The sequence below is a fragment of the Micromys minutus genome, assembly GCF_963924665.1.
Source record: "Micromys minutus genome assembly, chromosome: 8".
Classification (NCBI taxonomy): Eukaryota; Metazoa; Chordata; class Mammalia; order Rodentia; family Muridae; genus Micromys; species Micromys minutus.
In genome coordinates, this window is record NC_137977.1 from 35,983,565 (window position 1) to 36,001,151 (window position 17,587).

General features: G+C 41.2%; 1 protein-coding gene across 1 annotated transcript in view; it reads right to left on the reverse strand.

Annotated features, from left to right (window-relative positions):
* Positions 1 to 12,524, reverse strand: part of DTWD2 (DTW domain containing 2) — a gene marked incomplete at its 5' end in the record, with an annotated part of 57,448 nt that extends 44,924 nt beyond the window's left edge. Inside the window, one exon of the mRNA XM_080919817.1 lies at positions 12,307 to 12,524. Within this exon, the coding sequence (XP_080775943.1) occupies positions 12,307 to 12,524 (218 nt within the window). The remainder of the gene's footprint in view (positions 1 to 12,306) is intronic.
* Between the last annotated feature and the right edge of the window lie 5,063 nt (positions 12,525 to 17,587).

The window sequence follows — 17,587 nt, forward strand, 5'->3', positions numbered from 1 at the left end:
TGGGCACCCTGATAGGTGCTGTGGGCACTGAAACCAAATCCAGCTCCCCAGGAAGAGCAACATGCACGCTGAGCTGCTGAGCCATCTCGCCAGCTCCCCACTGTCCTTACTATCTTTTAAAGAGTTAAAATGACCTAGAAAATGAATGGTACCTACTAGATTGTTTTTAAACTATATGCGCAACTTGACCAATAAAAAGACAAGCACCTGCACAAACATTTAAGGTATTATTATAAATTTTCATCCCATACATAACCTCTCCTACTTACAACTATTTCATATTTAAGTAAGCATAATATTCCCATATACCCCCTCCCCAGCTGTTTTTCTTACTGGATTCTTTTAGAACTGACCATAGGAGTTAAAGAAAAGCATTAAAAAATTACTATTGGAAGCTGTCTAATTGGACTTAAAGCTCACTGAACAGGGACAGTTAAGCCTGGTACTAGAAACCCAGCAGCTTCCTGAGGCTAGTGAGGGCATGGGCAGTAGGTAAGAATTTGCTAGACCAGCATAACTCCTTACTACACTGCAAATCATATTCTTATAGCCACAAATAAGTGCATACTCTTTGTCACAGAAGCTTCTCTTTACAGCAAATGGGGATCACAGGAAACTAAACTCCATGTCGGACACCACATGGAGATAACAGTCAGTAATGATGTTGCTCAGAAAACACTGAAGAGGAACAGGCAAAAAGACGGTAAGAGCCAGAATACCAGGAAGTCTGCTGTAAAACAGTCTCCACTAAAATAGCTGCATAGACAAAACCATAACAGCAGCAGCACCGATGGCCATACTAAGGTGGAAGGGGAGATTTTTTCTCAGGGATGTGGCCCCGTACTGGTTGTCCAACACAGTGTTCAGCTCTAAAACCATGTACACAAACAACAACAAAATATTACATGCATACACATACATACATATGCAACAATAATAATCAAAGACAAGAGGCCATCCTGGGGGTGGAAGGGCAATAGAAGGGACCTGAGAGGGGCTGGAGGAAGGAAGGGGGAGGGCGTGTGAAAATATTCTTCCAATTAAAAACACACTTTACAACCAAAAAAAAAAAAAGACTGCTCTTAGTAAGAGAGGTCGAAACTCTTCAAGGAGAATAAGTATCTTGATCGTTTCAAACACCTGCCCTAGAAGGCATGCCTACAGCAGTTGAGAAAGTGTACACTGAACCCACATCTTACTCTTGTTCATGGTAGGCCTCACCTAACTGAAAAGTAATAAATGATAATACATTTTATTATCATTATTGTGAAAGACATCTTCAACAAATTATCTCCCCATTGTTTCTTCCTCTTAATCAGTTTTATATGTTTCTGAGATAGATCCAGTATTATTAAATAAAAGTTATATAAATAAATATATCAATTAGAAATACGTAGTGATTTTTTAATCATCTATACAATGTGATTACAAACAAACAAAACTTCCAGTACAGCAATGGAGGTAAGTTGGTCTTTCTGTCAGATCCTTAACTTTTAAAAGTTACTTTTCTACTGCTGTTAAGTGACACCATAACCAAGATAATTCATAAAAGAAAGCATTTAATTTGGGGCTTATGGTTTCAGGGGGCTAGAGTCCATGACTTTCATAGCAGGGAGCCAGCAGCAGGCATGGCACTGAACAACAGCTGAGAGCTCACATAAACAAAACCACCACGAGACAAAGAGAAAAGGCCTGCCCTTAGTGACAGACCTACTCTAACAAAGTCATACCTCCTAATCCTTCCACACTCTTCTATCAGTGGAAAATCAACTTTCTAATATACGAATGTATGGAGCCATTTTCATTCAACAAAGGACTGAGAACTTTATTATTATCCATATTCAGCGAACTATGGTTTACTTCCTGGTTTTTAAGAGAAACAGACTGGAGGACAGAGCTAAACAAAGAATTCTCAACGAGGAAATATACAATGGCTGAGAAGCACCTAAAGAAATGTTCAAGATCCTTTGTCATCAGGGATGTGCAAATCAAAACAACCCTGAGATTCCACTTCACACCAGTCAGAATGGCTAAGATCAAACACTGAGGTGACAGCAGATGCTAGAGAGGATGTGGAGAAAGAGAAACACTCCTCCACTGCTGGTAGAATTGCAAGCTGGTACAACCACTCTGGAAATCAGTCTGGTGGTTCTTAAGAAAATTGGACATAGTACTTACTGCCTGAGGACCCAGCTACAACACTCCTGGGCATATACCCAAAAGACACACCAACAAATAACAAGGACATATGCTCCTCCATGTTCATAGCAGCCTTATTTATAATATCCAGAAGCTGGAAAGAACCCAGATGTCCTTCATCAGATGAATGGATACAGAAAATGTGTTACAATTACACAATGGAATACTACTCAGTTTTTAAAAACAATGACTTCATAAAATACTTAGGCAAATAAATGGAACTAAAAAATATCATCCTGAGTGAGGTAACTCAATTACAAAAAAAAAAAAAAAAAAAAAAACACACACACACACACACACATGGTATGCACTCACTGATAAGTGGATATTAGCCCAAAAGCTCAGATTACCCAGGATACAATTCACAGACCACATGATGCTTAAGAAGAAGGAAGACCAAAGTGAAGATGCTCCAGTCTTTCTTAGAGGGGGAACAAAAATATTAACAAGAGGAAATACAGAGACAAAGTTTGAAGCAGAGACTGAAGGAAAGGCCATCCAGAGACTGCCTTGCTTGGGGATCCATTCCATATACAGCCACCAAACCTAGACAATATTGCTGATGCCAAGAAGTGCTTACTAACAAGAGCCTGATATAGCTGTCTCCTGAGAGGCTTTGTCAGATCATGACAAATACAGAGGCTGATGCTCACAGCCAACCACTGAACTGAGAAAAGGGTCCCCAATGGAGGAGTTATAGAAAGGACTGAAGGAGCTGAAAGGGCTTGCAACCCCGTAAGGACAACAAAACCAACCAAGGAGAGCTCCCAGGGACTAAACCACTATCCAAAGAGTACACATGGATAGAATAGTACCATGGCTCCAGCTGCATATAAAGCAGAGGATGGCCTTGTTGGGTATCAATGGGAGGAGAAGCTATTGGTCCTGCCAAGGCTCAATACCCCGGTGTAAGGGAATGTCAGGGTAGAGAGGCAAGAGATGGGTAAGAGAACACTCTCATAGAAGCAGGGAGGGGGGAATGGGATAGGGGGTTTATGAAAGGGAAACTAGGTAAGGGGATAACACTTGAAATGTAAATAAATATATACAAATTAAAAATAAGGAAAAAAGAGAAAGAAGATACATATATCACATGGTAGATGATGGATGGATGGATGGATGGATGGATGGATGGATGGATGATGGATGGATGGATGGATGATGGATGGATGGATGATGGATGGATGGATGGATGATGGATGGATGGATGGATGATGGATGGATAGATGGATGGATGGATGGATGGATGGATGGATGGATGGATGGAGCCTAGAGGATGTATATGAGTAAGAGAGAGCTCTCATCTAGCATGCATCTACAATAACCTGGTTTGATGCCAACACAGGAAAAAAAAGATAGAAGTAGCTATCTTAGTAGCAAAATAATCAGTGTCCCCTCCATAGCATTTCCTCTATACTTCCATAATTTGTTTTAAATATTTACCAGACACTAGATATTAAAATAAATGAGTGAACAAATATAAAATAAATCCACATGTCCCTCCCTAAGGAAAAAAAAAACTGTTCTTTATTTTCTTCTAGTATTAAGGATCAAACCCAGGCCCTGTGCATGCTAAAGAAGTGGCCCTGGGCCACGTCTCTAGACCCTACATGACATGAAGCAAGCCCCACTTGTGTACACATATAGCAGAAGCTCATGCTCTCTGCCACAGACTAATTAAAGGGAGAAACATCCATCCTTACAGGCAAGGGGTCAAAGGTTAAAAGTAAAGCTATTTCCCAAACAACAGTATAGAGTGTGAGGATTATGTTACTAGAAAAACTTCACTTTGTTTATTCTTCATTGTCTCTTTTCTAAAAACTGCCTATATTTTAAAATATGGGTTTTTATATTTCTCTAATTTTATGTACATGTCTATATCCTCAAAAAAAAGAGAATTGAGAATTTTTCTTGAAACAAATAGAGTATATTAAGGTCTAGTTTAGTGTTATCTTACTGCATAAGAACCCAATATTATGAAGAACCCATGGGTTTGAAGTCATACACAAAAAGTGTGTTTGTCTATTAGTTAGTTAGTTTGTTTGTTTGAAGTAGTTTGAACAACATTTGTTTAAAGTGAAGACCTACTGAAAGTCCCAGGGTGACAACTCCAAGGAGGGTAATTGACTTGATGTGATCTACAGATTAACACAAATTCATGTCCCTTAGCCTCTGGTTTAGGGGAAAAAAAATACCCTAGCAATAAAAGAGCTAGATAACAGCAAAAGGTATTAATTCATTAATGATAATAAGCATGTCAGGTCACAGAAGAAAAGGGAAGAGGAACAGGAAATAAAGAAGAGAGGAGGAAGAGAAGGTAAAGAGGGAGAAAGTAACACTGGTCACATACTTTTCATGTTACAGCTGCAATGCAAATGCCTCACCTGTCAAAGTGCTAGTATCACTGTCCTACTCTGGGTAAAAATAGGAGGCTTGCATAGGCTAATAACTTCCTTAGAAGAAAATACAGCCGGAGACACAGAGCTCTCACTCCAGATGCCTTTAATTAGTATTTGTATGGAATCCATATGTCTACTGCTCATGAAATTTTAAGGTACAAGTTTATCTACACTGTTTTAGGCCCTACTTGTATATCACAACAGTTAAAATAGCTGAAGATAAACTTTAGACCCTGTAAGAGAGCCAGAAGAAAGCGGTCAATACCCAAGCATCCATAAACTAGTATAAAATAGCTAGAAGAAGTAACTGAGGATATGAGGTTGGATATCAGAATAGATAAGGAAGTAAACCTTAATGGCATGGAGTTCTAAAACACAGTGCAAGAGCTAAGGAGATGGCTCTGTAAAAGCACTTGCTGTGCAAGCATAAGGATTGAGCTGAGAATCATAGAACAGATACATCAACACAAAAACACACATCTATAATCCAGCTGTGACTATAGAACACAGATACATCCTCACACAATAACACACATCTCAATCCCAGCTGAGAATCATAGAACAGATACATCCACACAATAACACACATCTATAATCCCAGCTGAGACTAGAGAACACAGATACATCCTCACACAATAACACATATCTATAATCCAGCTGAGAATCATAGAACACAGATACATCCACACACAATAACACATCTATAATCCCAGCTAACTGGACCTTTTACTGAACTCATTAACAATGCCCTTGGCCTTGTACAAAAATCATAAACTAGAGCCAATTTCTACTCAGAAGGTTTGAGCTGGTCCAAATGCAGCAGATGTTTAAAACCCAGACACAAGACCATGTAGTGCTCCTAAGAGGAAAGAAAGGAAAAGACAGGAGAATCCTCGGAAGCCTGCAGGTCAGCAAGTCTTGACAACACAGCAGCAAACAAACCCTGTCTCAAAACAGTGCAAGGCAAAGACCTACACCCAAGGTTGTCCTCTGACCTTGGACACATGCACTGTAGCACATACATACCCATACTTACATACATGCACACACACAAATATACATATATATACAAAGAAACAAAGGGGGAGAGAAGGATAAGTTGGGGCTGCAGAGGAGAGAGCCTATGTATGAGACTTCATATATATGTCAAATTTTAAATTTTTACATAATCAAAAAAGAAAAAATTAGAATTACTACAGTCCTTGAAAGGGGGAAATAGAAAATTATTAGAGACAGTATGCTGGTTAGTTTATTGTTAACCTGACATAAGCCAAGGTCATCTAGGAAAAGGAATTTCAATTGGAAAAATGCCTCCCTTAGAAAATGCCTCCATTAGATTGGCCTATAGGCATGTCTATGTGGTATTTTCTTGATTCAAGGTTGTTGTGGAGGAGCTAGCCTACTGTAGATGGTGCTGCAGATGGGAAGGTGATCCTGGGATATATAAGAAAGCAGGCTGAGGAAGCAGTGTAAAGCAAACCAGTAAGCAGCACCAGTAAGTGCCTGCCTCCAGGTTCCTGCCCTGCTTGAGTTCCTGTCCTGACTTCCTTTCTGGATGAGCAATGATGTGGAAGCTGAAATAAACCCTTTCCTCCCTTGTTGCTTTTGGTCATAGTGTTTTATTACAGCAACAGAAATCTAAGACTCGGACTTTATATGAAGATGAAAAAAAAGACTCTAGGTTCACACAGTGCTGTGGACTAAGTAACACCAGAAATCCAATGCCACAGAATGTGTCTAAGTTACTGTTCTACTGCTATGAAGAGATACCATCACCAAGGCAGCTTATCAAAGTATTTAATTGGGGCTTGCTTACAGTTCCAGAGGGTTAGTATCCATGACCATCATGGTACAGAGCAAGCAGTATGCAGGCAGGCATGGCTGAGCAGCAGCTAAGGGCTTACATCTGATACACAAGCATCAGGCAGAGAGACAATGACACTGGGCCTGGTGTGGGCTTTTGAAACCTCTAAGTCCAACCTCAGCAATATAACTTCTCCAACTAGGCCATGCCTCCTAGTCCTAAATAGTCCACCAACTGGGAACCACACATTCAAATACACGAGACTAAGAGGGCCATTCTCATTCAAACCACTACAGAATTCAAACTTATAACACAGTTAAAATGATACACATATTCTTAATATGTTGCCTCAACTCAAAAACAAAGGTAAGTCTGCCAATGGACTTAAACTCAATATGTTTCTATTGAGCTGGTTCTTCTAATCCTTTTTGCAAGAATAGTGGGCTTACTGGATACCTATTCTTTTTATTTTGTTTGTGGAAATGGCTTTTTCTGAAAATACCTTTTGCTTTCACCACTAAACTTTGCTAGACCTTGCAACCAAGATAATTATACACCCTGAGACCATTTAAAACTATATACTCAATCTGTTTCCCTACTATATATTCACTCTGGTTATCTTGCCTTCAAGGAAACAATATAACCCAACCTAACTCTGCCTTGGACTTTAAAATTGTGTGTGTGTGTGTGTGTGTGAGAGAGAGAGAGAGAGAGAGAGAGAGAGAGAGAGAGAGAGAGAGAGAGAGAGAGAGAGAGAGAGAGAGACAGAGAGACAGAGAGAAAGAGAGACAGAGAGAGAGAGACCGAGAGACAGAGACAGAGAGACAGAGAGAGAGACAGAGTCAGAGAAACAGAAAGAGACAGAAAGAGAGAAAGAGAAGGGGGAGAAATGGGGGGAAGAGATAGAGACAGAGGTGATAATAATTTGCTGAAAGCAGTCAACACGTTGAAAACCATTTTAAAGAAAACAAATATCTAACATAAATGCTAAAAGCAACACCTGGATATACTTTAGTAACATCTGTTTGTGGTTTTAAGTACTATTTGGGTCATTTGGGGTCAGTAAAATAACTCCTTCCCTTCTAAGATTCCACTAAAAATTTCTGTAAAAATGAATTCCTTATTTCTTTCCCACTCCATATTTTCTGTGCTATTCAAAAGACAGAAGCTGTTCATTAGGGACAGACTTAAGACACAGATGACAGACAGAAGACAGGCAGGCTACTGATCACTGACAGGCAGATGAAGACTCAGTGAGAGTAGTTTTCAGATTCGGCTCACTCTAATGCACTCCTAGAGGAAGGATCCACCTTCATCCTTTAAGGCCATGCTGATGCATCTGTTTCTGGAGATTTTCCTTGCACGTCCCTGAAACGTCTACTCACTCCATTTCACTGTACCCTCTTTCCACATCTTTTAACTATGCTTCCACAGAATAAAAACGTTTTGAAATGAAAAGAAAGAGCCCTTAGCAAAGGAAAAAAGTAAATACCTAACAGTACTACCTTCAAATCTGCTTTCCTAATTGAAGAGGGAAGAGCCACCAAGAGAAACAAGGATTTGATCATAGCCAGAAAAAGATTCAGCAGATATGACCTTGACCTTAAAATGGACAACAATGAGGTGGATATGGTAGAAACACATCTGTCATCCCAGACTTGACAAGAGGAAATAAAGAAATTGGTTCATCTCAAAATAATTAAGAATGACCATAGCCAAAGGAATCGAAAACAACCTATGGATGAGAAAGGGCAAAGAAACACCTTATTACAAATGACATATGTACCACATGCAATAGAAAGCTAAGGACCCACATGCTAGCTTGTGCAAAGTTCATTATTACATGCAGTAGCAACAGAAACATCAAAACCAGAGCAACTACTCCAGTCACTAAGCTCCAGCCACTGGCAGATTATAAAAGGCAAGCACTGAGGCAGGGGAGCCAGATCCAATGGGTAAAGCATTTGCCACACAAGAAAGAAGATCTTAGTTCAAATCCGGAGCCTAGATAAAGTCAGGCACCATGGCTGAGTCTATAGTCTCAGCTCGCGGGGCCCCTAGCCTGGCATACACAGCAACAAACTAAAAGAAAAGAGAGTACAAGTCGAGACCAACACCAAGGCTTTCCTCCATTCTCCACACACGTGCATGCTCACATCATACACACTCAGAGAGAGAGACAGAGAGACAGAGACAGACTTAAAACCAACAGAGGAAAAACTATACAAATCACAAAGTTACCTTGTTAGATAAAAATGTATAAAAAGAACTTTGGAGCTCAGCAGCTAAACACTGTTTCTGTAAAAGCCTACAAACCTGAGTTTGGTCCCAGAAACACACCTAAAGATGGAAAGAGAGAAACAAAAACAAGTTGTACTTTCTGCTCCATATTCACGCCTGGCAAGTGTGCTTAGGTACACACATTCACATACATACATACATACATACACACACACACACACACATACACACACACACACACACACACACTTTTCTCAATTACTTTGTAACTTATGAACTCCTTTTAAATAATGCCAAGTTTTAAACTAGAATGTTACTTGATTACATAGTCCTTAACTCTATAAGCATAACTAATGCTATAAATTATTAATTTGGAGCAAATTAACATAAGGAATGAATGTGGTTTGATGTTCTTTGAAGAAAACATCTGAGTGCAATAGTGTGATTCTTATTTTTCTTAGGGGAAGTAAATCAAACATTTAGTAAGCTCTGGTATATTTTATTTTTAACTGGTCACTCCTCTTTAAAGATTTAATTAAGATTAAGAAAAAAAATGTTCTTTAGAATATATCATCTTTGCTCAACTATGAACATATTAGCTTATATATAATTCAATTTCTAAATTAGCTTTGCACATATATTATAAACAAAACACAAGAATAAACAGATTTTCTATGCAAACAGGAAAGAACAAATAAATTATTTTTCCTTGGAAATATGGCGCTTTATAAGTCCCAAAAAATTAAATTTGCAGGATACCTAAATTTTTACCCTAAACATTATCATCACTAATGAATTTGATTTTATATTTACAAAAGGGGCTGGAAATGGACCTCAGATGGTATGTTCCTGAAGCCCTTAGTAAAACCCCAGCATCCCCTAAGTGGAATGCGCTGGTCCATGTTATAATTCCAACAACCAGGAAGGAGGCAGAGAATCAGAGCTTCAAGGGCACTCCAGGTTACACAGAGTGCTGGAAATCAGCTGAGCTATGTGATACCTTGTTGAAAATAAGGGAGGGGAAGGAAGGAACTGAAAAGGTTATTAAGTTGAAATGCATTTGGTACAAGTAACTTAGGTGACACAACTTAGCAACATGGCGTACTAGGGGTAATGGCAGGATTAAGTGAACTACAGCTCAGTGTTGGTGCCCCGCTCTCAAGAGAGCGCTGAGCCACACAGTGCTAAACCCAAAAGACAAAGTACGAAATCTGAAGGCTAGTTCCTACTGAATGCATGTTGCTTTCCCATTACTGTAAAGCTGGAAAACTTTAAGCCACACAATGATCAGTATGTCTAGAAAGTAAGGCATCCTGTAGTCAAGATCCATTCTGACTGCTGAGAATCCAACCTCTGGCAGAAGGACAAAACGTGAAAGATCCCAAGTGTTCACATAGAAAAGGCCTCCCACCTCATCACATTACCCAAAAGAACTTTCCTGACACCATTCCTGCCCAACATCCCAATCACCATCCAATCCCCAGTACGTAGTCTGCTTGCTTGGTGTTCTATTGCCTGTATCTATTTTGAAAATGAAGTTCTATCACTGTATTGGGATGAGCAGAGCAGTCAATAAGTACTAAGCAAATGCATAGGTTTGGTGCTCAGGAGAAGGCCCAGGATAGAGAAACTAAATTAAAGATAATAATCTGTCAGGAGACTGGGAAAAATCACCAGTGGGAAGTGCATACCATTCAAAAGAGAAGAGAACTTAGAATCACTTCTCTGGAGAAGTGAGAGGGTCTCTGCAGATGTCAGGCAGGCAGGAAAGCCAAATGCGAAGAGCTGACATGAAAACTCAGTTCAGATTGATTTTGTCAACCTGGATCAAGACTCTGGAGACTCTGATGCCAGGTGGTTTATTCCTAACAAATTTAAACACAGTATCATTAGGGGACAAGTTTCCTGGTATAATTCAATCCCCAATGCACAAGAAACTACATCAAAACTTGAGTCAGGGCTCATGTTATTTCTTCCAAGAAGATGGGTTCTAGAGATGGAGTTTAAGCAAGGGTATGGTAGGTCTCGGTCATAGAGATAGCCTAGAGGTCACTATTAGCCACCTCCACTCGTGGTGGTGGGCACTTGGAAAGCCTCTGCATAAAAGAATCATTTAGATTACTAGCCACCTCTAGTCCTGGCTCAACAGATAATGCAGTTCACCAGGCTATTAATCGCCTCCACATTAATCATCACAGTCTTCTGGGTGCAAGACCAGGTTTAGATCTTTTTCATCAAAAAAGTCAATCCTGTGAGCTTAACATTCCTGGTTTCCCTGGAGACGTGTTAGTTGAAGGACCTCTGTGCTCCCAACAGAGAAGGATAGGCAAAGGAGACTAGACCAACGAAGTCATCTAGGAGAACTAAAGAAAGCATATGTGACAGTGTTGACAGGATGCTGCCGACTGACCTACTACTATCTAATCTAATCTGACATGGGTTTTAGCTCATGAACGTTTTTGGCAGTTGTAATAAAAGCCATTTCAGGGCACGTATATAAACAGGCGGCTAATTGCAGAATGACTATAAGGCAAGAACTAGACGAAAAAAGCTTTAGATGGGATCTGAAATGGGTACACACACACACACACACACACACACACACACACACACAAAGGGTCCATGTGTCAAAGGACCTATGCAACATGGCAGCCCCAACATAACCAAGCTTTGGGCTGCAAGCTCTGATACCCTGACCCAAATCAATTTCTCCTTCCAAGATGAAGACCTCAGGTACCAAGAGAAGAGAAAAAGGGCAACAGAGATAGTTAATCACTGAAGACCTTCAGTGACCAGAGACGTACATCCAAGAGCCAAGAAGTGATGTTTTTTAGGTGCTGAGACCAAACGTGCAGCTGAATACCCCATAGAACTGATGGGGTCCCCAAAGGAATACCCAGGAATGTTGTGACAGCCAGCCCTAATTGTCACTATCCACCCAATAACCTCTGCACCAGGCTGCAAGTGTCTAGCCGACATGAGGCCATGATTTGTTTATTCTTCGCAGCATTTCTACTACCTAGAACAGACAGCAAACAGCAGACACACACGAACTTCGGTTTAACAAAATCCTTTTTGAAACAGGGTCCCATACAGCCAGGCTAACCTCCTAGGTAGCTGAGAGTAATCTTGAACTTCCTGTCTTTCTGCCTTCTCTTTCAAAGTACTCCAATAATTAATCTAGTTTTCAGTAAATACTGCCAGGTAAATTCAAAATTCTCAACACAGGCAGCTGCTATGTTCTCCTCCAATCCATTTCTCCTACAACCCATACTATGATGGCAAGCCCACTTAAGCATCGTTAAGGAGTAATGCCATTATGCCTCCAGAAATTCTTTCATTAAAGCCTGAAATTTCTTGGAAAAAGAACTAAGTCTTCCTGGGCTTGGTGGCATACACCTTTGATTCACGAACAAGTCAGAGGCAGGCAGATCTCTATGAGTTCAAGGCCATTCTGGTCAGCAGAGCGAGCTCCAGGAAAACCGTGTCTCGAAGAAACAAACCAAAAATGAAAAAGCAAGTTCAAAAAGTAAGTCTTTGCAGAAAGTCCGGTTAAATAAGCAACTTGCTTTGGCACACACAATCGGAGTCCGCCTGGCCGGCAGGGGGCGCCGCAGCTCCCGGACCGAGCTGGCGCAGGCACCGCCCCGGCCCCGCGCTCACCTGCAGCGGCTGCACTCGGGCCTGCGCGCCGCGTGCTCCACCGGCAACCCCCACAGCCCGTCTGCGCTCGTGCTGTCCCCCAGTGCGCCCGCGGGAGTCACCGCCAGCGGTGCGTCGCCCTCGGACCGCTCTTCTTCGTCCGGCGTCGGGGACCCCGAGGCGCCAGGAGGCCGAGGCACAGACTCCCCGAGCGTTCGCGCCTCTTCCTGCGGCTCCATGGGTGGTGCTAAGAATCAGGCCCTCGCATTGAAGGAGCACCGCCGCCAGGGGGCGCCACGGGCCGAGGAAAGGAGTCTGCGCGCGCGCACGTCACGCAAGGGGCGGGCCTCAGAGTTGGAGGTGAGGTCCCGCCCCGTAGCCGGAAGGAAGGGAGCCCATTGGTGTGTTGGGCTGCTTCTCCTACAGGCCGGAAGGAGATTGTGAGCCTAGTGGCTGCGCGGGTGAGGTTAGGCGCACAGGTAAAGGAGTCGTCTCCAGAAGGCTCTCGGACGTCAAGCCTCTGCGCAGTCCTTAGTATTGACGAGATAACGTGAAATTCTAGGCAGGCTGAACCCTGCGGAAGCTCGCGACCTTCTTGGCCAAAGGCTGCAAAGGAGCGGTTGCAGCCACTGAAAACTGATCCGAGAACCGCTCCTGCTACGGAACCTTCCATTTTACATTTGATAGCAAATGATTGTTAGATGGTGTATTTAATTCCCTAAGCCGCCTGGAACCAAGCAATAAGAGCTGGCTACTATATACGTACTTTGTATGGTTGACGAGAAAGCACTGCAAACAAGCACTACTTATCGAAATTTTCACATCTAGATAACAGAAGAAAATCTGGTAGCTCAGCTTTTGAGTTGTAACGGAAGTAGAAATGTTGATTGCAGAAAATGGATGTATTTGTTAATTCTACCAATATACACTTAAACAAGGAAACTAGGTTTTCATCAGTCCTCTAAGTTGTTTTGCAGTAACACCTGCCTTGAAGCTCAACTTAATAGAATAGATTTAACCAGAACAGTAAAAACAAATATTGTATCTCTTATAGTTTATTTTAGTGTTAGATTTTCCAGTCACCTTTCCAGAACTGTATTTAAGCTACTCTTAATTCTTTTCTTCCTAAAAGCAGTATCCTTTTACTTTGGGGATAGCTTTAAAAGAAGGAGATAAGTCTGAACTGTCCGGAATAAGAGGGAGGATAGGAACCAAACTGACACGTGTGTGTGTGTGTGTGTGTGTGTGTGTGTGTGTGTGTGTGTGTGTGTTAGAATTAGGAAATTAATAAAACCCAGAAACTGTAGGAAGGAGGGGAATCCAAAAATAAAGAAATCCTGGTTAAAGGTATAAATTAGAGAACCAACTGTCTTTAACTACAAAATTAAGTTTTCTAGTTTAAGCCAAAGGATGTTCCTGATCTCTGATTTCAAAATAGGAAAAGCACAAACAGGTTGGGTACGGTTTTTCTGCACTATCAAATCTACTAAGACAATAGATGCATGCTAACAATTGACTTCCTCAATAGGTCCACACCAGATCACTGGTTCTGACCTTCAAAGGATCCAGCCATTCATCTGGGTCACCACCTCTGCCCCATTCATGTTTCTGTGTTTCTTGAATAAATTTTTTTCTGACAGCACAAATGAGTCCTGCTTCATCTCTAATTTTGAAAGATTAATCTCTGTAAGTCTACTTACCCAGAATTTGACCAAAATAAAAAATTAAATTGTTAATAAGCAAATACATAAACCTCTCAGGGGCTGACACAGTAATAGCACATGTCCTTTGCATGGGCTATGCAATGCTTGGAAGCAAAACAATCCAACTAATAACTCTTTTTGGTTCAGGAAGCAAACAACCAAAAACAGGCACCTATTCCCCTTCAGAAAGTAGGATATGCACCCTGTCTTAGGATATTATTGCTGTGAAGAGATACCATGACCAAGCCAACTCTTATAATCATTTAATTGGAGCTGGCTTATACTTCAGAGGTTCAGTCCATTATCATCATGGTGGGAAGCATGGCAACATGCAGGCTGACACGGTGCTGGGGGAACTGAGAGTTCTACATCTTGGTCTGAGGGCAGCCAGAAAGTCTTCCACAAGCAGCCAGGAGGAGGCTCATTCCACACTGGGTAGAACCTAGGCATAGGAAACCTCAAAACCCACTCTGTAGTGACATTCATCCTCCAACAAGGCCACACCTACTCCAACAAGGCCACATCTCCTAATACTGCCACTCCCTGTAGGCCAAGCATTTAAACACAGAAGTTTATGGGGGCCAAACCTATTCAACCCACCACACACCCATAGGCCCATGTTTTCCAGCTCTGACCTGGAGCAGGCCGAGGAAACCCATGTGGGCTTAGAGCACACAAAAGCAAGACAAGACAAGCAGTAACCTGCATGGGATAGCCCCCAAAGGTTTATACAGTGACAATGTTTGAGAAGAATTAGGAGGTGTGGCCTAGGCGGAAGTATGTCCCTGAGGGTGTGTTTTGAGGTTTCAGAAGCCCATACCTCTCCCGGTTCTCTTCTTGAGACCTGTAGATCAGGTTATAACTCTCAGCTACTGCTGCTGTGCCAGGATGAGAACGACTGAACTTCTGAAACTGTAAGCAAGCCTGCAATTAAGTGCTTTCCTTTTTTTAAGTATCATCTTGGGGGGAGGGGTGGCCTTAGTCTGTTGTGGTAAATATCTAATATTATTTGGGGGTTTCTATCCTGCCATGGATCATTCAGTTTGCATATATACGATAAGCCTTTAAAGCACTAGAGTCGGGCAGATATCGACCCTCTAAGGTATTAGTATCTACTTCCTTATCAATAACCCCGAGTTATAATTTGCCATGTTCCATCTGGGCAGCTCTTATTCCAATTGGCCAGCCCTCGTGGCCATGTTTTCGTGATTCACCTAATCCATGGTGTTTTCTCTCTCTTCTTGCATGGTCCTGCCTCAGACCACCAAAGCTCCGCCTACCTCTCTTCTGCCCAGCTATGGGCTGTAGGTATCTTTACTCAGCCAGTAGTTTTAAATTGAGGAGCAAGGTTACATAGCATCACTTGGTGTATGTGAGGCTCTCCCTGTCCCTAAAGACAACCAGACTTTGGGGGACAGTATTCAGCATCACAATTTATAGCAAAGGGAGCAAACCTCAACATACAGTGTCACTTTATAGCAACAGAAAAATAATTAAGACAGGGAGGCCCCATTTTCCTGCTTGATTTTCCTTGTGGGTCAGCTACAATTTCCTGCCTGTGTGATTTTGCTTTAAGGTTTGCTTGAAATCCTAGACTACATTCACTCAGAAATTTATTGTCTTTTACTCATAGATGTAATTTTCAACATTTGCCTACAGGATTTTGTGTATCTCATGCGATTAGATTTAGTGGAAGGGTTGTTTGTTTACTTGATGAGTTTTGTTTGATTGATTGATTGCTTAACGAATCATAACAATAAAATCATGTTTTTTTATCTTGTAATAAATATTCCTGAGTGACTGACTTAATAGTTAAGTAATTAACAACTATATAGATGAAATAAAATGTGATTGTGTATCTGCAAACATCTTGGACCACAGTGAAAACTGAAGTCTCACTCAGGACTTTTCCTATCTAGTTCCCCATGGGTCACTTGAGGAACCTCAGAGACTGCAGATGTAGACACGGGCACTCACTGGAATTTTGTCTTCCAGCTTGAAATAAGAACCACAGATCTGAGCTGCGATCCTGCATTCACATTCAGAAAAGCAAAGGCCCAGTGAGGTTGGCACCAAATAGGAATGTTGCACTGCCCAGTTTCAAACCTGCAAGGTTTTCACCATAACAGTCTCAGTCCTACCTGATTAATCATAATCCATCACTCCTCATGTGATCCAGGTGGACATGGAAGTTATGAACTGTTGCAATTTACTTAATGTAATCAGGCTTTTCTTGCCAGAAAATAGAACTAAGATTTCTTTCCATTTTTTTTTTTTAATTTACTAGTCTTCAGTTTCTTAGGTTATAAAGGCAATAGTTGTTTCTTAGGAGCTAGTACACAAATGCCTATTTCTGGTCTAAATGGAGGTGTGCATGTAGAAGAATGAAAATTGATTCATTCTTATCTCTTAATACAAAGCTCAAGCCCAAGTGGACTGAGGACTTCCACAAAAAAAAAAAAAAAACTAGATATGCTGAATCTAATAGAAGAGAAAGTGGAAAAGAGCCTCAAACACATGTGCATAGGGGAAAATTTCCTGAACCAAATACCAATAGTTTAGGCTCTAAGATCAACAATTGACAAATGGGGCCTCATGAAAATAATAATTAAAAAAACATATCTGTAAGGCAAAGGACTCTGTCAGTAGAACAAAAGGGCAACCTACAGATCTTTACCAACTCAACATCTATTAGAGAGCTAGTAGCTAAAATATACAAGAAGTTAGACTCCAGAAAATAACCCAATTAAAAATGGGGTACAGAGCTAAACAAAGAATTCTCGACTGAGAAATCTCAAATGGCCAAGAAGCACCTAAAGAAATGTTCAACATTCTTAGTCATCAGGGAAATGCAAATCAAAACAACCCTGAGATTCCACCTCAAACCAGTCAGAATAACTAAGATAAAAACCTCAGGTAACAGCAGATGCTGATATTGCAACCCAGTACAACCACTTTAGAAATGAATCAAATCTGGCGGTTCCTCAGAAAACTGGAACTAGTTTTACCTGAAAACCTAGCTATACCACTACTAGGCATACACCCAAATGATGCTCCAACACATAACAAAGACACATGCTTCACTATGTTCGTAGCAGCCTTATTTATAGTAACCAGAAGCTGGAAACAACCCAGATGTCTCTCAGTGGAATAATGGATATAGAAAATGTGTTATATTTACACAATGGAATACTATTCAGCTATTAAAAACAACAACTTCACGAACTTTGCAGGCAAATGGATGGAACTAGAAAATATCATGCTAAATGAGGTCACCCGTACCCCAAAAGACATGCATGGTATGTACTCACTGATAAGTGGATATTAGCTCAAAAACTCACAATAAAACTCACAGACCATATGAGGTGAGTCAATCTGATTGGAAGGGTGAACCAAATAATCATGGGAGGCAGAGGGAGGGACACTTTCTTGTGCTTTCCCTGCCAAGCCTGGCTTGGCTATGTAAGGAACAGCATGATATTGTTCCCGAGCCTGGAACAGAGCCACCAGGGTGTGGGCCTCCACAAATGTTGATGGTTGCTGTAGGCATGAGGCTTGCTTGTATAATAGCGTACACATTGTCATGTTCCTCCTTTGAA